The sequence below is a fragment of the Loxodonta africana genome, chromosome 1 (assembly GCF_030014295.1).
Source record: "Loxodonta africana isolate mLoxAfr1 chromosome 1, mLoxAfr1.hap2, whole genome shotgun sequence".
Taxonomy (NCBI): Eukaryota; Metazoa; Chordata; class Mammalia; order Proboscidea; family Elephantidae; genus Loxodonta; species Loxodonta africana.
Genome location: NC_087342.1, coordinates 176,346,444 through 176,368,663, shown reverse-complemented (window position 1 = coordinate 176,368,663; position 22,220 = coordinate 176,346,444). Strand labels below are relative to the sequence as shown.

Genomic DNA, 22,220 nt, shown 5'->3' with positions numbered 1-22,220 from the left:
CAATTTCATTTGTTCTAAGATGGAGAAATTCCTTGGGCTGGAGCCTGCAAAGATACAGTATTTGTGTATTTCCATAGTTTTTATTATCCTATATATTAAAGGTTGGATGACAGCACCAAGTGTATCTCAGGGCACAATTGCAGTAAAACGATGCACAATGGAAGATTTGTATCTTTATTTGGAGATATCAGGGGCACACTCCAGGCAAAAGAATACATCAAGCCAGCAGTAATTATTTGCTGCGTTTCTTTTGCTGCCTCTAATACGCAATAAAAGCAAATGACATGCATTTCCAAACTCCCCAGTACCATCCTCACTATCGCATGTTCTTGCATTTACTGATAAACCGTTATTTTCCTATAGCATTTTAAACTGGCTATTGATTTATTCAAAAGTAAGATTGAACCTAGAAAATTAAGTGACCTCATCCAATTAAGAAATAAATGCCTCTTTCGGCAGCAAATAAAGCCAGCATGCTAGAGAGCTATTCAGAGCAAATAATTGACCTTTGCTGTTACTATCCAAATTTTGACTCAAAGATGTTTCATTTGCGAAGAATCTGAAACTCTTTAAGTATGAGAAAGAATGGAAAAAAATGAAAAAGAAGTATAAATAGGAAACAATAATTTCCATAAGTTTTTACCTTTTAAAAATAATGTATAAACAATCCCAAAGACCAAAGGGAAAAATGTTGTCTACATTTTCTTCTATAATCTACACCAGGCATGACTAAAATAAAACAGGCCAAAACTGTAAATATAATAATTCAAAACCAGTTTCAGCTCATACTGTCCCTATACAGAGGACAGAGTAGAACTTTCCCAAAGGGTTTCGAAGGCAGACTGCCACATTTTTCTTTCGGGGAGCAGCTAGTGGGTTTGAACCACAAACCTTTCAGTTAGCAGCTGAGCACTTTAGCCACTGTGCCACCAGGGCTCCTTCATAAGTATAATACTTGCATCTGCATTTCAAGTGCTAGAGCTGTGGGGGAAAAAGTCTTTATTTCATTTATTTCAGTGTTTAGTATTTTAGACTTTTACTTGAAAAGAGGAGGTTTAATCTCTTCATAGGTTTTTTTCCCCCCAGTGTATCTTATTTCCCTATAACATTCTTAGTAATATTTATAGCATTAACAACCGCTTCCCCCATTTATCTTCCTTCCTTTGGAATTCAGAAATGCTGTACAACACCAATGGTACGTCATTCATTATTCCCAACCATCTCTAATGTAACTTCCAGTGACCTTCAAGCTATTATTCATATAAAATACAACCCCGTATCATGGTTTGATTTATGTGACATCAGTGTTTGTTTACCCATCTTGTCTGGCCAACCACATAAAAAATAGATCATAGTAAACCACAGATGCACAATTTCTTTTATGCCAGGAAGATAAAATGCTTCCTCCCATAGCTGCCATAGGACAAGGTGGCACTAACATAATTTTCTTCTGATCATATACAGCAGAAAGAGGGGGTCAGAGAACAATCCCGCTTTGCTATTATTTAGACAAGTCATTTAATTCCTCCAAGCCTCAGTAGTTCCTTTCAGTTCTAAATTTCTTCATCCTACTTATGGAAGTGGGGTGAAAACGACCCCAGAGTCAATATGGGCCAGTTTTGACAAGAGGCATACGCAGAAGGCAAACAGCAATTGGCAAAAGCCAAATATTTATGAGTAAAAACTCACATCATACTATAACAAATTCCTATTTTATAACCACCCGCTGTTGTCAAGTTGATTCCGACTCATAGTGACCCTATAGGACAGAGTAGAACTTCCCCATAGAGTTTCCAAGGAGCACCTGGTAGATTTGAACTGCCAACCTTTTGGTTAGTAGCCATAGCACTTAACCACTACACCACCAGGGTTTCCATTTTACAACCAGTAGGTAAATTAACCTGAAAACCTCACTTGAATGGCTGTCAACATGTTTTCATTTTGGCTTAGAGCCTTGCTCCAATTCTTGGCTAAAATAAAATTAATACCCACAAAGCATCTTACACATGACAGGAGATACCTCAAAAAAATCTTCTGCAAGTTAAGTATTTTATGTTAATAATAATAATAATAAAAACTTACCAAAGACCCCAAGATATGTGGACCTTGAATATTAAACTCTTCAAATCATGGAAGTAACTAGCTGTAGATGAAAGCAGGGCAGGTTTTATATTGGCCCCATTCCCATTCTGAAAACACCTCCTGGGAAGCAGGGAGGAGTGACTTCCCAGGTTTTACTTCTCTCTGGATGAAGCGATGATCTCCTATGCAGACACTGGTATTTGCAATGTGGATGCCAGTATAATGTCTTTGAATGAGCCTCTCTTCCTGTTTTAGGATCAGCCCTGCCCTTTGCCCACCAGCCTTCACTCCCCTGTGTCTTCCATAGCGTCACTATAAAATGCCTGGTTGTCTCTCTCTACTGTCTTAGTTCACCACATTCTTCCTTTCAGAGATCACCAACAAGATGCTGTATTATGGAGAGGAGCAGGAACTTAGCCCCGAGGAAATCTCTGAGAAGCTGGTATTGGCTCAGAAGATGCTTGAGGAGATTAGAGGCCGCCAACCATTCCTCACCCAACAGGAGCTCGTGGATGAGGAGGCAGACGAAGCCCATGAGCGTAGGTGTTTTCAACTTCTAGCTGACCCAGAAGATGTTTGCTTTCTTTGTGTATCTGGAAGAAGACACAAAGTCTACAGGACACTTGGTCCAAGCAGTCAGTTCCCAATATTCAGAGCAGGGGTAGATAAACCAGTTATGCGCAGTATGCACCGGTTTACAGTAAACAAGGTACTCATGGGCTTACCTTTGACGTGCTGAAAACCAGGCGAAATTGTGCACTACGGATTGGTAAATAAACACAATTAAGCCTGTGCATACCTTGCTTTTTGGGTAATCCACCCTTGAATTTTCACAGCTATTTAGAATTTGTATGTGGCCTCGGGGAATCATTCAGGTCAGCTTGACTATATGAGCAAGAATTTTTAGATCCACGCCTAACCTTGAACTCTTGGATAATAGCTGAGAGCCCACAAGGAATCTACAGAACTTTCACTCCTGTGGGAAAGATGTAGGAACATAGCATTTGGTCAAAATGCATAAATAGGGAAAGGAGAATTGAAGGAAAACAATTCCCAGAACGACAGTAAGAGAAATTTTCTCAAGAAGCCAGAAAAGCTCCAAGCCCAGCCACGTTCATTCTGAGGGCTGTAGATCACTTTCAATGTAGGTTTTTCTTATTTCACTTGAGCCAACATGTATTTATTTCCTCTGCACGTCACAGTGCTGTATTTAGTAGGAGGCTTGCCAGGTCTATTTTTTTCTCAACTTCCCTCAGATTTTTGTTTCGTCTATTTTTTATTTTAATCTGTTCTCCTGTGGTTATTAACAGGAAACCCCTTAGAAAAACCTCAGAAGGACATGTGTACTGGCCCTGTGTCAGGAGGAATGGTGGATAAGCTGTGTTTCATTCTGCAGAGGCCCTAGAAGAACAGAAACCAGGGCAAAAGGAAGTGGAAGCAGGGCTGGAGTGGAGCAGAGTGGAGGTCAACCCTGGGACTGCATTAAGAAAACTAACATGGTGTATGAGACCAGAGACATCTCAGAACCCAACCAAAGAATGTGTGCAGTTACAGGAAATCCCCTAGGCCAAGGATTCTTTACTGAGGTCCAGAAAGTTTGTAAACTTGGATAGGGAACAAATTACTTCTTTATTTTCTCTAACTTCCAATTGAAATTTGTTTCCTGTGATGATGAATGTAGACATCTAACCATAGTAGTGTTATCAAACTTATGATTTGGTCCCTGTATTTGTTATCAATTAATGCCTAATAAGCCACCCCAAAGATACTGGTTTAAAACGATAACCATTTATTTGCTCATGATTTCATGGGTGAACAATTTGGGATGGGCTTAACCTGGACAGTTTGGCTCACTCAGCCACCCCAAAGATACTGGTTTAAAACGATAACCATTTATTTGCTCATGATTTCATGGGTGAACAATTTGGGATGGGCTTAACCTGGACAGTTTGGCTCACTCACATGCTTGGGGCTTAGCTGGGATGTCTGGTCTTCCCTCTCCAAGTGGAGTCTTGCTCTCAAGGAGGCTAGCCCGCCTCGTTCATGGGAGCATTCCAAAAAGGCAAAAATGGAAACTGCAAGGTCTCCTGAGGCCTAGGTTCAAAACTCAACAATGTCACTCCTATCCTGATCAGCCCAGATTCAGGGGATAAGGAAAGAGACCACACATCTTGATGGGAGGAGCTGCAAAGTATTTGTGGCATTTTTAATCCAAGCAATCAATTTAAAAAAAAAAAAATTACAGATATGCATATCACATTTTAGCTGTTGCTAACATCTCACAGCATTGTTTAAACTCATTGATAATTCAACATTATGGTAGTTATTAGGCCCACCCCTACATCTTGTTGTTTAATGCTTTAGCAAAGAACATATATTATTATTATTTTGCCAAATTTTTTTTTAGTATATTACTCACCTTTTCAATCCAATGCATTTTTTTTTTTAAATGTATTTTAAAACATTGTAAGAAGGGATTTAGGGGCTTCACTGGATTTCAAAGGGACAAATGGCAAAAACAGGGTTAAGAATGCCAGCATTAGGTCATTTTCCTACGGTTGTCCCTATCAACTTCTGCTAATAATTATTATGGCTACTCTAGAAGAGGAACATTCTTGACATAGAGACATATATATTATGGTATCAAGTATATAAAGTTTTAGAAACAGGAAGGACCAGAGAAGAATCTCAGGCTTTTGCCCATTTCTGAGTCAGGATGAGGCCACCATCCGGAAGCTGGAGCTTTAATGTCACAGCAGATGTTCTAACTTCCTTGTCTAGTTTGGAATTCAATGAGACTGCCCTGGGGAAATGGAACCAATCGTCTCTCACGTAGCCACCTTCAGCCTAGTGAATGCAATTTCAGCCCCTTTCTTTACTCAGCCATGAACATGGATCTTCTGCTCACAGCGATAAAAGAAAATGCAAAGCCTCAACAGAACAGATTGATATTCCCTAAACCCATAGTCATTGCCTGTGCTTTTTGAGCAAACAATAAAGACACATACACAGTTTAAGAATATTTTATTATTGTCATTTAATCTTCCTTCTGCCCAAAATAATGCTTTGGGTTTGACCTAAAGGAGCTAACTAAAAATGACTGCCTGGAGAGAACACAGAAAATGAGTAGTTATAAACATCATTTTCCCTTATTATTGAAAAGATAATTTTTGTTATTTTTAATAATAAAAGCTATAGTATATCCAAGTCCTCTTTATATAGTAAAATTATTAAAACCTGGGCAATAAGAAGCATAGTATAATGACATAGTTTCCATCTAAGGCATAATAATCTCAACAGGAACATAAGCAAACTTTTCTTCTAGCTTACCAATGGCTCCCAAACCCTGCAAAACAGCATTTTTACTTCAAATGTAAACCATGAGGCTACTTTTGTGAAAAACAGCTACAATTTCCATTGCTAAAGACTCGAGGGTTCGGGGTTTTTAAAGAAGAGAAGCCACAGCCTGATTAAGTCCACACCACTGCTAAATGCTGGGAGGGGACAAAGAAGCCCAGGCTGAGTTTCTGTCACCCTTTCTTCCCAGTGTTGAGCCAGGCTGAGAATTGGCAGCGGCTGCACAACGATACCCGCTCCCTGTTTCCTGTTGTCCTGGAGCAGCTGGATGACTACAATGCTAAGTTGTCAGACCTCCAGGAATCGCTTAACCAGGCCCTTGACCATGTCAGAGACACTGAAGACATGAACAGGGCCACGGCGGCCAGCCAGCGGGACCACGAGGTACAGTGGACACTATACCCGTTGCCACCAAGTTGATTTCGATTCATGGTGACCTTTTGGTTAGCAGCAGTTGAGCACTTAACCACTGCACCACCCATAAAGGCATTTTCATGCATGGACAACATGAAGTTTCATCAAAAAGGGACAGTTGGTATAAATTTTGTGAAATATTGGTGCAGCTAAATGTTTATATTTTTAAAATATTGGTACATTTGTTGCTGATGTAATTTGCTAATATAAGTGTGTGTGCCTAATAGCAAGTTGAAACTATTATCATTGTTTAGCTCTTGCACTGATAAGAGTGCAGTTATTCTTAGTGCTTGTGTCTGTGTGTACGGATGCATTGTTCTTGCAAATGGTAAGCAATGTACTATTTCTATACATAACTGTTTTTTACTGAGAGCACTACAACACCAAAGCAGCCTAGAACCATGTTCCTTGGAAGGGTATGTGTAAGTTTTAGAAAAGTAGGATAAACAAATCAAATATCCTGCAGAGAGAGGCAAACTAATTTAACGCCATGCAAATACAAAGAAGTGACAAAAAATCCCAGGCATGGTCATAACACGCAAAGGAAATCATCTCTGTGAGGCCAAGATTCGCGCATGCACACACCTACAGGGGTGAGAACTGGTGGTGGTTATGTGTCCACTCCAAGCAGAATAACACCATTCTATTCCCAAGAGAGGATTCAGAGCATTGAATTAAGAGAGAGACAACCATAGCAGAGGTTCACAGGTGAAAACTGAGAACCTTCCACCTTCAGTACTAAGGGAAGTGGACCTGCCAACCCCAACCAGTCCTTGTAGGACAAAGGCAACCAACAGTACGCAGGAGATCCTAGCCAAAGCAGAACTGTTCCCTTAACCACAGGAAGTAAAGTTTCATACCTAGAAAAAAAAAAAGACCAGTCATTTATTAAAGGACCCCTTCTTCCTCTACACTAATGCAGCTCTTAGTGGCTGTACCCCTGGAATGATCAACAAGCTTCAACACCCAACTCCTTGCCGGTGAGTTGATTCCGACTCACGGTGACTGCATGTGTTACAAAGTAGAACTGTTGCTGTAGGGTTTTCTTCACTGTAATTTTGACAGAAGTAGATCTCCAGAACTTTCTTCCACCCTACCACTGGGTGAGTTCAAACTGTCAACCTTTAAATTAGTAGCTGAAAGCAAACCATTTGTGCCACTCAGGGACCTGTCATTACTTACCGCCCTACCTACCTACATGTTGCCATCGAATTGATTCCAACTCAGAGCAACCCTGTAGGACAGAGTAGAACCGCCCCATAGCATTTCTAAGGAGCGGCTGGTGGATTCGAATTGCTGACCTTTTGGTTAGCAGCTGTAGCACTTAACCACTACACCACCAGCGTTTCCTTATTACTTAGTACTAGAGGTAAACAGTGTATAGTTTTCATTTCAGACTGAGTTGTCAGTCTCAGCAAAATGCTTTAGGTCTTCTACACAAAGACCCACGGCAGAGAACACATGCAAGCACATTGTGTGCTAACATGTTCAGTTCTCTACTGATATTAAAAAAAAAAAAATCCAAATCCATTGCCCTTGAGTCAATTCCGACTCTTAGCAATTGTATGGACAGAATAGAACTGCCTCATAAGGCTTCCCAGGATGTAGTCTTTACAGAAGCAGACTGCCACATCTTTCTCCCATGTCTCTATTGATATGTCAAAAAAAAAAAACCCTACTGCCATCAAGTCCATTCTGACTCATAGTGACCCCATAGGATTTCTAAGGCTATAAATCTCTACAGAAGCAGCTGGTGGTTTTGAACTGCCAACCTTTCAGTTAGCAGTCAATTGCTTTAACCACGGTGCCCCAGGGCTCCTTAATGATTCCAGTTCTAAAAGAGGATGATTGCCAAAATATCTTTTAATTAAACTTTTCTTAGGGACAGTTTTTATTTAAACTTCATGTAGGAATTTGGCATTTTCATGATTCAGACAGATGGTAAGCCTCATTTGGTTTTGCTAAACAAACTTTTTTTACTGAGTACAAATGAACAGCATGACCGAGATTTCAGTAAGATAACAACATGGTGTTGAGGCATTTTAAAGCCCTGCTCAGTCTCAGTTCTCCTTCCTCTTCCACACCTCCGGAGGTTGGCATTAGCCACAGGTCCACCCCTTTTGCTCTCATGCCCTCCCTCCATAACTTCACCTACTCTCACCACTTAAGTTCTTGAAAGGGATTTGTGAGTCTAAATGCTTATCCATAACTTCTCCCCATTGAGCAACTTTCATACTGGTATCTGCCTGTAGGAATTGCCACATAGCTGTGCCCTGCTTTTTACCTACTAAAATCATTGTTTTCTTCTATCTCCCCTTCCAAATTTCTCCTTTCCTGTTGGACTAGAAACTGGAGGCATCTTCTCTCCCTCGCAAGTCACCAGGCTCCAAGTCAGCCCCTCTGTCACAACAGTTCTGTCTTGGGACAATTCTCCTGCTCTTATAGCCTCACCTGTGAATGGTTTCATTGGCGTCCTTGCTGGGCTCCCTGACTTCTTACCCCCTTTATATTACTGCCAGATGAGATTTCCTAAGGTACCTTCCATTGTATGAAAAATATATGATAAACCTTTTTTGAAAGGCTTCAATGACTTCTAACTTAAGAAAGGTAAATTGCCCAATCATTCATGATCTGAGGCCACCCATTGTTTCAGTGGTGTTTCCTGGATCCCCTACAAAACCTGCTTCCCAGCCAAAGGAGATCATGCATTTTCTTCCTGCTTTCCTTTGCTTATGGTGTGTCCTTTGCTCATCGTCTACATCTATACCTAATTCTGCCTAGCCTTGAAGATCTAGATTAAATTTCTCCCTCCATAGAGTACCTTACCTACTTACTGTAGTCCCCAGTAACAGTTACTCTCAAATTTGTTCCAATTCATAATGACATCATGTGTGTCAGAGTAGAATTGTGCTCTATAGGGTTTTCAATGTCTGTGACCTTTTGGAAGTAGATCGCCAGGCCTTTCTTCTGAGGTGCCTCTGGGTGGATTCAAATGACTAATCTTTCAGTGAGTAGCCCAGCACTTAAATGTTTGTGCCACCAGGAACTCAAGCCCAGTGGTTCTGAATTTTTTTTTTTTTTTTTTTTTTTGCAGTCTTGTATCCTTTTGAGAATTCAGTGAAAACTGTGAAATACACGTACATATACACACATCCTGGCCAGGGAAAGGTAAATGTGCACTCATTCATACACACAAGTTTGGTGGACATGTTCAGGTAGACCATCTTAACCCCAAGTTAAGAACACTGCCCACCAGAAAGGACCCCTTCTTCCTCTACTTTAGTGCAGCCCTAGTAGCCGCACCCCTGGAATGATCACCAAGCTTCATCACACTGGGCGTATATTCTGCTATTTCCCATTCAGCATTAATTGCTGAATGTGGTGTGGTGTACCGTGTGTGTGTGCGTGTGTGGTCTGCATTTAAGCTCCCCATTAGATTGTAAACATCCGGAAGGCAGGACTTCTGCCTTGCACAAATGATATCTTTTTAGCACCTAACACAATGTCTTGCATGAGTTACAATTGTTGCTGAACGGATGTATGGATAAACGCAGGAAGCACTCTCCAGCAATACAGAAGTAGTTTATGTGTTCTGGTTATTATTGATTATAAATTTTCTTTTCAAATTAACTGGAATATCTAAATTGTCAAGCCATGCTATTAATATTCTTTGTGTACTTTTGTATAAAGTCATGAAACTTTAATTTCTTCCAATATAATTTAAAACCAAACCTTACATTGGTATAGTAGTCTTTCCTAGGACAAATTGGTTTGAATGGATCTGATTTTTTTGGAATTGGACTGTTTTAGAAAACAAACTTGAGTATTTTAATTTCATATTACAGCATGGTTTAGAAAAGAATAACACCAAAATGTCAGTCTTTATACAAAACCAAGAGTAATCCCATAGATTAATCACTTTGATGCCTGCAAACAATAATCACCCAACTAATAATTACATTATTTATTTCATCATCTACCTCCAATCCCACAGGGTAACAGAATAATGAAAGTCTTCATCAGGTGAATATAGGGTTCTGTATTTTAAAAGTAGATAAAATAATTTTTAGAATGTACTGCTTAGGGATTTTCGTAAACCAAAACTCTGCTTTCCCAGGATTGTTCCAATCATTTTTTTTTTTAAGGACCATAAAACTTTTTTTTTTTTTTTTGCGTATGTTAAATGGATGCTGAAGTATGCTGAATAGTGCTAATTGTGTCATTTTTAACAATTATTGGTTTTCAAAACTTCTTTTGTTCAAGGTGACCATCTTTCTCTGGGAATATCGTTATTTGTTTCAAAGCTAACTTTATTCTCTTCTGTTTAATGAAGTATATGACAAGTGGAGGAAACCCTGTAACTTGAAGTATATCATTTTCTAGCTACTGCAAATAAGCTTATCACACAGTGCTGCTAACTCACCACTTTTAAGTTTGGCCATGACTTCAGGGTATTAGGAATTATTCCCTTAAGGCAACCTGACACAAGAGCTTACAGAAGGGATCATATCTGAAACCCTATAAAAGGAAAACTGCTGTTAGAGCTAAATAACACCAACCTTTTTTTTTTTCAATTCTCTTCCTTTACATACTTTAACACACATATTTTACATTGCTGCTTTTTTGTAGAGTTGCATAAGTAACTTTCTTCTGTGGACATAAGAAAATTTAACTTCAGATAGGCTTGGTGGATACAGAGGGAAAATTTATCTTTTTTTTTTTTTTTTAATGTTCTTAACGTTAAAAACCAAAAACCAAACCCAGTGCTGTTGAGTCAATTCCGACTCATAGTGACCCTATAGGACAGAGTAGAACTGCCCCATAGAGTTTCCAAGGAGCTCCTGGCGGATTCGAACTGTTGATGCTTTGGTTAGCAACCGTAGCACTTAAACACTACGCCACCAGGGTTACATTAAGGATGTTAAAATCTGATTATTTGCTGTCCCTAGACCTGTGGCTTCCCATATAGCAAAGTATTTGGAGAAGATGGGTTCCATTCTTCCTTTACCCTAAATCAGAAAAGACTCCAGGAGTAAGAAAAGGCATTGAGATGAACTTCGAAAGTTTTAAAGTATTTTCTTTCAGATCTAAGCTTCTATAATGGTTTCTATGATATCCTAGATTATACTCTAATATAAATTTCAATTCTCATTTAAATTGTCATTTCCAATGTAACTTGTTACAATTCATTTTTTACTCAAATTGTAAAATGTGCCTTTTACTTTTCTTCCTAAAATTTCATCCTTTTTTGCTTTCAAACTCGGAGCTCATTTGCAGTCTTACTACATTTCCTTAGAATCAGAACATCCTTGCCTCTAGAACCCAAACGTGAAGGTAGAAATTAAAGTATTCGTCAAAGAATATGCTAGCATGTGAGCAAAAATATATCAGCACTTGTGGAATTTCTCTGTTCAAAAAGTCTGATCATCTAACATAAAGAGCTCAGAGCAGTATGAAGCAAGATTACAATTTTATTTTTTCATAATAGGGTCAAAGATCCCTAGTGATATAATGGTTAAGTGCTCAGCTGCTAATCAAAAGGTCAGCATTTCAAACCCACCAGCTGCTCTGTGGGAAAAAAAACTTGGCAATCTGTTCCCATGAAGATTTCGGTCTAGAAAACGCTATGGGGTAGTTCTACACTGTCCTATAAGGTTGCTATGTGTCAGAATTGACTCAAAGGCACATAATAGGGTTATTTTAATTTTTTTTAAAGAACTTTAAGGTTATTTTGTACATGCTTTGTTGTTCTTAAAATAGATTATTTTTGCCTGTCCCAAAGTTAGCATTCTATAAATGTTTTTTGAATTAATGATAAAATTATATATAAATATAGAGAGACATATAAAATATATAAATATATGAATAATTATATAAGGACTCCCTGGGTGGTGAAAATGGTTAACACTCTCAGCTGCTAACCCAAAGGCTGGAGGTTCTAGTTAACCCAGAGATGCTTTGGAAGAAAAGTCTACTATCTAAATCCAAAAAACTAGCCATTGAAAACTCCATGGAGCACAGTTCTGCTCTGACACACATGGGGTTTCCACGAGCTGGAATCTGGTGGTAGTATATAAATACATATGATATAATATTATATAAATAATACATATAATTTTATGTGATATATAATACATATATCACTATATAACCATATGTGTACATTGTTATGTATATGTACATATGGCTAAATGGTGATATATGTATTACATATTACGTATATATTCAATCCTATATCCAGAGTCCCACTTCAGATTTAGGAAGAGTCAAATATCCTCTCTGAAGTGCTAACTCTGTCTTTGAGATGATGATGTTAAATACAATAATTGTAACTAAATGCTTTGAACCTCCCAAGGTGCTTACTTTTGTTGTTTCCATATTATAAATGAGAAAGCTGAGCATTAGAGGGGAGTGTGTTTTCCCTGAGTCTCATAGAAAGTTAGTGGTGGACCTGGGACATGAACCCAGATTTGTCAGAATCCAAGACAGCAAGTTCATCACTGCACCATTGTGTCTGATACTTTCACTGAAGAACATTGTCTTTCTCTCACACGCTCGCTCTTCCCTCCTACAGAAACAACACGAGAGAGTGAGGGAACAAATGGAAGCGGTGAACACTTCTCTGAGGGCATCTGGTGACTCTCTGACAATCCCTCGTCTGACTCTTTCAGAACTTGATGATATAATAAAGGTAAGAACACATATGGTTTGTACAGGTTTGTATTTATAGCAGGTTAGAACAATGGCTTCGTGTCACTGAAGAATAATCAAAAAATTCAATTCAAATCAATCAAGTTAGCCAGCATTGTAAAAATAATATCAGGTGATTGAATTTTTCAGTTTCGTGCATAGTAGGGTGGCCACTAGCTACAATGACTACTTAAATTAAAATTTAAATTACTTAAAATTAAGATTTTAATTCCTGTATTTGATTATTCACTTTCCAAGTGCTCAATAACTGCATGTGGCTAGTGGCCACTATATGGACTGCAAAGACACCATCGCAGAAAATTCTATTGAAAGTACTGATCTGGATCCGTCCTACTCACTCTTTATTCATATTTTGTGGTTCAATAAAGCTGGCATTCAAAATCAGTAAAACTCACTCTCTGAAAAAGTAAAAATTTTCCAATAAAATGCAGTGAACCAAACCATCATGAAATCACTTAAAAAAAAAAATCATGAAATCACTTAGCTCATTTTTATTACCTTTGGAAGGATGCAATTTTAAGGCCATCTGGTCACCATCTCAGTCTTAAACTATTTCAGCACCAAGCTCTCTGTCTTCCTCTTCATTCCAACTATCATTAGGATTCTTGATGACATCAAAATCCATACACATCAGCCCACCATCTTTCTGATCTTTAAGCACCCTCCACTTTAAGCATATCCACTGGGTCCTCTGCTGTACTCACCTGAGAACCCTAAACCTGATTAAAGCCAAGTATCCCTTTTCTGTGGCCGTACCAGAGCAACCAAATGTGGCTGGTGGGAATCTTACCTCCCCTTCTATTAGTCCTGGCTAGTGACCTGGCTTCATAGTTCATTGAAAAAAACAGAAACAAACAGAAGAGAACTCCCCTCATGTTTCCTCCCCAAATCTACCGATTCACCTTCATGTGTCCATACCTCTACTCTATCCCGTTATAATTAATGAAATGTCTCTTCTTCTACCAAAGTCTAATCCTTCCATTTTTCTCTGAATCCCATCATTCCTCACCTTGAAACAAGGGCTTATGGGTTTCTCTCCTGAAATTAGTCCCCGTGTCTTCTGAATCATCCGGTTCTTCCTCTTTACTGCAGCATCAATGTCAACATACAAACATGTCTGGTATCTCCTATCTTCTAAAAATTAAAAAGAAAGAAAGCTCTTGCCTTTACATAAATTGAGCTTTCTTCATAGGGAGGAAACATCAGGGGTATGGAAGAAATGTTCCCTGCTAACAGTTACCTTATATTTTCTAAATAAAAAGAGAATAAAGTGATCTGTTTAGAAATGGGTAGAGGAGAGGAAATATTACTGGCTTGGGAAGAGTGGCGGGTTTAGAATCATTATTTGGGTGACTGGGAGAGCAAATCTCTGGCCAGCATTGAGGGACCAGCCAAGGTCCTAAGTCAAGTTCGCAGCAGCTTCTGTCTGCACAGGTGTGCGATCTTTGGAAGAGATCATAGGAGGACTATGGTTGGATTGAAAACAAAAAGAGGTAGTACCACGAGGTGGGTTTCACGTGGGTCTCGGCCACGTGAAATGTAGCTGAGAGGTCAGATAAGGTGAGAACCAGGTGATGCCCATTGGATTTAGTCACTTAGATGTCATAAGTGAACTTCTGTTTTGATGGGGTAGTAGCGTAAAGCCAGATTGGTCAAAGGGTAAATAGAAAGTGAGAAAATAGAGACAACATGCATAAACAACTTCTTTTGAGATATTTTGATACAAACAGAATAGAAAAATAGAGTAGTAACATTAGGGAGATGTGTCGGTAACGGAGGGGTTTAGTTTAATTTGTTTTTAGATGAAAGACAGCTGAGCATGTCTGAATACTGGGGAAGCAGTACCGTAGAGAAGAAGGGGCTAAAGATGCAGAAGTAGATAATCATCTGCTGATAGTACTTTAAACTCATATACACTTGACCTGAAATTTATTAAACTTCATAATAAGGAAGAATAGAAATTACCTTTTGGTGTTCCCTGGGGAAAGTGTCTTAAGTCCTTCTAAACTGAATTCACTGACTTTTTTTTTTTTTTTTTTTTAGAACGCATCAGGGATTTATGCAGAAATAGATGGAGCCAAAAAAGAACTACAAAGAAAACTGTCCAACCTGAGTAACATCAGTCATGATTTGGTCCAAGAAGCTACTGACCATGCACAGAACCTTCAAAAAGACGCTGATGAATTGAACAGGTAACATACTGGCTTCAGAAATGCACATATCCACACGCACTGAATGAAATATTTTCATTTAATTCTCCATGCCAAAGTTACTAAAATACAGTGTTAGCAAGCTGGTTTTAGGGTGGGGCTAGCTGGTTGGTTGGTTGGTCCCTTTGAGAGCCAATCACAGTTTATTGCAATTATTTGGGGGAGAAGGTTTTTCCTTTTTTTTTTTTAATCTGTCAGATTAGAAATCTGTGAGTGCATGTGTGTTTTGAGGGGAGTTGCGGTGCCTGCTCTCGAAATTATTAAAATAGGGTAGCCTAAGGTATTTTGGTTAGGTACGTAACTGCTGCATAAAATATTATCGAGTGAATCAGATCTCTTTACAAGGCCTAATTCTACTGTCATCACCTACTCATATTATAGACAGCATTAACTTTCCACACTCAAGTTCCTGAAGTAAAGCTAGTTGGGAGTTGGCAATACAACTGTCTTCTGGTAAACACTCTAGCCACTCCACGGTGCCCAACAGGAGCTATTTGATTTCAACACCTGTTAAGAGAAAAATCAATTGACAGTTTTCCCACAGCATCTAGAAGAAAGTCACATACCCCATGGGCACTCAATTAATGTTAATTGAAATGTACTGAAAGATTGGAATTGAATGCATGACCCTGAAATAATAGGTAAATAATGAGATCATTATACAGAATGACGACAAATCTGGCAATCAGAAGCCAGGACCAGTAAAGGTCATACAAAAATTAAGAATCAATATTAACTTCTGTTCAAAACTTGAATCATCTTTTTTTTCCCCTGATGGCCAAAATTTTCAAATATTCTTCTAGATCTTCTGAGAATTGAGGGAGAGGGGAAGAAGGAGCAAGAGTAATAGATGTCACAAAATCTGGTGTGTGAGATAGTAGTGTTGGATCCAGTTCAATGTCATCTCCCAGAAAATGTGCTTTTTATCAAAGCAGTAAAATGGAACTTTGATAAAATACAGTTTTGGAGAACATACTGGATTGGTAGAATATTGTTTTTGTGATCCATCCTATGGCTCTCTTCATAGTTCTTTTGTCATGTTAGTAACTATGTCCCATTGATTGGGATCCCAGAACATGCCTTCCCTAAATGTCACTCTGTAACAGGGTTTTAGCTTGACTGAAAAGAAGTTCCGACATTCTTTACATGAAACATGATCAGAGATACTGATAACCCTGAAGTCTCTTTTGTGCTAAAGATACTTCTGAGTAAATATATTCAGGGGACATCCAAATTTATAGATGTCTTCCCTTCAAATTGAGAATATTCTTCAACATCTATCTGGTATAAACAGTGATTTGCATGTTACACCTCAAACATGGGTAGACATAATTCATCAAGAAGCTTCCATTCCAAAAGCACATTTTTATTATTAATATTGATTTAGTGCATGTTCTGTGCCTCATAATAAAAGCAAAGTAATAAAGGCTTGGCTTCAAGCTCTTTCGTATAGCTTTTTACCAGTCTAGCCAGCAAGCTAAAAATTACATTAATAAATGCTTGTCATATTTTATTCCTTTTTTCCTTCTGTTTTAAAAATTCTATTTACCTTCCTCAGGTTTTACTTTCCGAGTCATTTCTAAGAAATGAGGTTGGGGGAGAAACAACGTAGCAATTATTTGAATTAGAATTACCTCTCTGAGCAGAGCTACATTAAAATTTTTGTAGGCCCTAGGCACTTTTGCCTTTGTGGACCCCTTTCTCCATAAAGTAATATTAAAAATTGTATTTTACGACTACCTTGGTATCAAGACTGACATCCAAACCCAAAACCAAACCCACTGCTATCGAGTCGATTCCAACTCGTAGTGACCCTATAGGACAGAGTAGAACTGCCCCATTGGTCAGTTCTTTTGGTTAACAGCCAAGCTCTTAAGCACTAAGTCACCAGGGCTCCAAAGACTAACATAATGATTATTATTATATCATTTTTCCTTCTGCTTTGAAAAAATTAAAAACTTTTTTGTGGGTCCCTATAAATATTACAGACCCTAGACACTGTGCCTACTGTGCCTAATGGATAAATTGGTCCTGCTACAGAAATAGAATAATGATAGACTTGGATGAAAGAGAGGGAAGTAGCCAAGGAAATGCAGAGGAAGTCACTATGAGCCTAAGAAAGCAGGGGAACTGGAACTGATCAAGGCAGCTAAGAAACAGTTGGCTGAGATCAATAGGTCAGGGTGGTTTGAAGAGATGAGCTAGTATGGGTTCTGCGATATTGTATACTGGGTCACAGAGAATCTTACGGAGTTTACTGATGAATAAAGTGATACTAGTCATCAATATTTGTCACTGAAAAGAAAAATTGGGAACTGGGGGGTTTAAGACTGAATAAACTCTAGACAAAGGATTTAGGATAAGCTGTGGAAGGTGGGATAGAGTTTATAGAGGAAAAAGAAGTACTTATCAGTAAAATAAATTATGTCAGAAATACTTACAATTTGAAATTCCAATTCGAGAAATAGTTTGTTGTTGTTCTTGTTAGGCGCCATGAGTAGGTTCTGGCTCAGAGCAACCATATGTACAACAGAACAAAACACTGACCGGTTATGCACCATCCTCAAAATCACTGCTGTGTTTGAGCCCATTGTTGCAGCCACTGTCAGTCCATCTCATTGAAGGTCTTCATCTTTTTCGCTGAACCTGTACCCTACCAAGCGTGAAGTCCTTCTCCAGGGACTGGTCCCTCCTGCTAACATGTCCAAAGTACATGAGACAAAGTCTTGCCATCCTCGCTTCCAAGGAAATAGTTTAGGTGTTAAAATAATGAACCTTAACACTTATTGGATACAAGTACAGTACCAGCCACTTCACATATTTTATCCCAGTGTTCCCTCACATCAGTCCTATGAGGCACATACCATTATTGACCCCTGTATGTGGAATGCCTAGTGCAGGATGGATACTCACTAAATGTTAGCTGAACTGTACACTGACTAGATAGGGGAAAAGATAGAGAATATGGTGTCTAAAGGCTAGAGTGGGGTAGGAAAGGGGTAGGGTATATACTTAAGGGATATAGCTGGGTTTCAGGAGTGAGACAAACCTTAATAGTGTATTCTCTGGGCAAACCATACACCTTCTCTCAGAGCCTTGGTTTCTATGAAGAGGGAGTAACAATGCCTACGTCATGGGTGTGGTAACAAAGAAATAATATGTGAAAGGGGGCTAGCCCAGGATTTGCACATAAAAGATGCTCAGGACATGTTATTTCCCTTCTTAGGGAAAAGTATAAACTATTATATGAAGGGAGGAAAATAAAGTTGAATAGATAGAGTGAAACCAACTAATACAGACCCTTAATAGCATGCTGAGGTTATGTACCTTGTCTCAGGGCCTAGCTTTCTTTTATGAAAAGGGAGTAATAGTGCTGACTTAGGTAAGTAGTAGGTGGGAATGATTATGCATTCCTTCCTCTGCCTGATCATCACCACGTAAACAAACTCCTCCTTGAACCAGTGCAGAGTGCTGCTTTTCCATCATTGTCATGGCTACTGCCAGGCAGGCAGCTGGCCATAGAGCCAAAATAGGGTGAGGTCTTGGGGACGGCAGAGACAGAGGAGTTCAAAGAAAATGTGTCTCTAGGAAACACAGCTCCGGAAAGCCTTGCCAAGTCAGGTGAATTCGAATAACAGGAAGAGGGTACCTGTAATCTCTGAAGTATTAAAATCAAGCCTTAAAAATAGTTCATTTCCCAAGGAGGTAAGGAGGAGAAAAAATGAAGAATATGTTCATTGACAGGAACTTGCACAGTTCAGATACCAATGGGCTGGTACAGAAGGCTTTGGAGGCATCTAACGTCTATGAAAATATTGCCAATTATGTCAGTGAAGCCGATGAAACAGCAGGATTGGCTCTGAACATCACTGACCGAATATATGATGTGAGTGTTCCCCTCGTTTAAGTTCATAGATATGTTGCCTTTCCTAGCTTTTGACTTTTCTGTTTTCTAATGTCCTCTCTTGAGCTTCGAATGTAAAACACCAACGGTAGAGAGGGTGGGCGGGGGGGGGGTGGAAATTTCAGGTGTGCCAGCTTTTGGAGATGTGCTCTACTCTGATCAGCAAGAGCCAGTTTCTTTGACAGTTTTCTTTAACCAAAGTCCATGCAGAAAATATATTTAAAGCTAGTTCCTGCTGATGCTTTATGCATACATTCAGATTTTTTTAACTAAAAAAATGTTTGAGTGGCTTCTATGTAACAAGCACATTGCGTGGAGCCAAGGCACTGTTCTAGGTTCACTGACCTTTCCTCAAAAGATATTTAAATCTAAAAATGCCAAGGTCATCATTTTCTCATGTTTACATTTGACCTTGGTTTTGAGCTATGAAAATGAAGCTGTATGAATTTTGCTTGGTGTTTAGCAGATAAACTGTGTCATTTAAATCCTAGAACCACGAGAAGTTTTCTTGTGTTGTAATTCTTACTCTCTCCACCCAATTCCTTTATAGGCTGTGAGTGGAATTGATACTCAAATCATTTACCATAAAGATGAAAGTGAGAACCTCCTCAGTCAAGCCAGAGAACTGCAAGCAAGGGCAGATTCTAGTAAATATCTTTGCTTTCCTACCTTCCTACTAGTTTATAGCTACTCATGTACACACACATACATGCGCACACACACACATTGCCTTCCACACAGTATTTCTGCATGTAGACAGAGATTTCAAAATTCTAGGAATAAAGAATAAGTGGTACTACAACTGAATAAAACATCAATATTTTTGTTCAAGGAGCCTGGTGGTAGAGTGGATAAGCACTCGGCTGCTAACCAAAAGGTCGGCGTTTCGAACCCACCGGCCGTTTCAAGGGAGAAAGATGTGGCAGTCTGCTTCTGTAAAGATTTACAGCCTTGGAAACCCTATAGGGCAGCCCTACTCTGTCATATAGGGTCGCTAGGAGTTGGAATCAACTTGATGGCAATGGTTTTGGTTTGAATTTCTGTTCAGAGTCAAGGCATTAAAAAGCAAATATTGGATATTTTAAAATAAATTGTGTTTTAAAAAAACTGCCAGGTAATAAAACATCAAAGCATATAAACATATGGAAACATACAAGCCAACAGATGGTGCATATTTTTGCTAATCAAATAGACTGATTAGTAAAAATCCACTGTGAATGCTAATTTGCAAGGAGATAGTGTCATAAAATATACTTAGCACTAAAATTGTTGGTACCAGTGGTGGTGGGTGCCATCAAGTCGATTCAGACTTATGAGCCCATGTCTGCAGAGTAGATTTTCAAGGCCATGATCTTTGGGGACTACACATAATTTAGTCTTTCTTGGACAATTCAGGAGCCCTGGTGGTACAGTGGTTAAGAGCTTGGCTACTAACCAAAAGGTCAACAGTTTGAATCTTCCAGCTGCTCCTTGGAAACTCTATGGGGCAGTTCTACTCTGTCATATAGGGTCACTATGAGTCAGAATTGGCTCAACAGCAACGGGTTAGATTTTCGTTTTTTGGACCATTCAGAAGGCCTTTCAAATTTTTACCGTAGATATGCCATCACCATGAATGTTGTTTAGGGTGATAGGGTACCAAAAGTCTGTCTGGTTATTTGCACTTTCTTGTAGTTAGTGTTCTACATAGTTTACAATATTTAGAACAAGGTTTTAAAAAAAAGGAAAGTTTTTACTTTTTTTTTTTATGATCCTATGGAAAGAAGCATTTCCAAAGGCCACTGTTGCCATTTGGTAAAGCAAGCACATCTGAGAGAGTGGGAGAGGGAAGGGAGAAAAAAAAGTAGCAGAATTATTTTAATCAATTTTGAATCTTGTGAGTTACTCTTAAAAACAATTTAGTTGATTTAAGAATTTCACTAAACATTCCTCGTCTCTGAGGTTATAAATTCATTCCTGAGGATATTTGAGGATTGACTAATGAGAATGGAAATTCATTAGCTAGCTAACTTCTACCTACCATCTGAAAACAAAGGCCAGGTTTGAAAGTGAAACTTCACAGCATCATATTAAAGCAATTAATCTCCTGTCTGAACTTGCATTTTTTACAAGAGCCACTATATGTGAGAAATAAATGTACTTTGTTTTTCATATATAGAACACTTCACTACTTAATCAACATAAAGTAATTTTCACTTTATGTTTTCTGGGTAAACAAAGGCAATCAAAAAGCTATTAAGCTTCTCTAATCTAATTAATTTACTATGTAAGTCAATTATATAAGTTTAGTCCTAAAAGTATTCTTGGAAACTCTGGTGGCTTAGTGGTTAAGAGCTACGGCTGCTAACCAAAAAGGTCTGCAGTTCGAATCTACCAGCCGCTCCTTGGAAACACTATGGGGCAGTTCTACTCTGTCCTGTGGGGTCCCTATGAGTCAGAATTGACTTGACAGCAATGAGGTTTAAAGGTATTCTTTAGACAAATAATTAGAATTTTAGCTGTAAATAGAATAGTAATAGCAAAATATATGTTTCCATATCTATGTATTGCTTTTGTTCCTTGTGTTGTGAAGACCATAATAATCTGCAATATATTTTCTCAACGCTGTCATTACTGAGTTGTTAAACCTCATGAAAGCATTTTTTCTATTCTGAGAATGACATCCCTTCAAATTTCCATGTTTTATGTCCAGATAAATCTCCCTGCATCAGCCTCTTTGAATACTTTGCAAATCTGGCCATCTATCTCATAGCCTTGTTTGGTTAAATCCCTTCATATATTTACTTGCGAAAGGACTATGTGGCTCAGAAATTTATAGGACTGCTTCCTAGTATACACATGTTTAGACAGCACATGTGTTTGTGATATAAATTCATGTTTTTAAATTGATCTGTATTCATCTACTGAACTACATTATAATATCAGACTGCCTTTTTTTTTCATTTCCAAGTGATTTTCAATGACTAGTAATCTTTGTTTTACAGCTTTCCTTGTCTCATTGTTTATATCAAATAGTTAAAAATCTATAAGAAACTCAGAAATCTTCTATCTAAAGGAAATTTCTACTGAATCCTTTTGTAAAAGGAAAAGTGTTTATGTAAGGCAGTAAGTTCCAAATAGGACACATTTTTTTTATGCAACATTTCTTCTTATAAACATCCAGGCCAAAATAGATTTTCCTACTCCTGTTTTTATCAAGAATGCCAAATACAAAGTCAAATATGTTCTTTCTCAGTATATTAGCCAGTGCTTTTTGTAGCCTGAGGACCCAGAAATAAGGGCTGAAAGATTGTAGCATCACAGTATTCAAAAATCAAAATTAAAAAGAGAGTGGAAAGGCTGCAATACAACTAACTACAAATTATGTTTAAGTCCTTCCTTGCATTCTGGGAAATGTTTCCCCCCATCCATAGTAAATAAGAAATAAGTGATTGTACACGGTTACACGGTATGCGGTACAGTATCAACTAGGCACCCACCGTATGTATACACATTTATGGGGAAGAAAACAACTGAACAATGATCTAAGCATCCAGGGTCCT

The 22,220-nt window shown here is 38.5% G+C and overlaps 1 protein-coding gene across 1 annotated transcript in view; it reads left to right on the top strand.

Annotated features, from left to right (window-relative positions):
- Positions 1–22,220, top strand: part of LAMA4 (laminin subunit alpha 4) — a 153,179-nt gene that overhangs the window by 82,640 nt on the left and 48,319 nt on the right. Inside the window, exons 11-16 of the mRNA XM_010598266.3 lie at positions 2,454–2,621; positions 5,630–5,823; positions 12,428–12,544; positions 14,608–14,756; positions 18,519–18,660; positions 19,229–19,325. Coding sequence (XP_010596568.2) covers positions 2,454–2,621; positions 5,630–5,823; positions 12,428–12,544; positions 14,608–14,756; positions 18,519–18,660; positions 19,229–19,325 — 867 coding nt within the window. The remainder of the gene's footprint in view (positions 1–2,453; positions 2,622–5,629; positions 5,824–12,427; positions 12,545–14,607; positions 14,757–18,518; positions 18,661–19,228; positions 19,326–22,220) is intronic.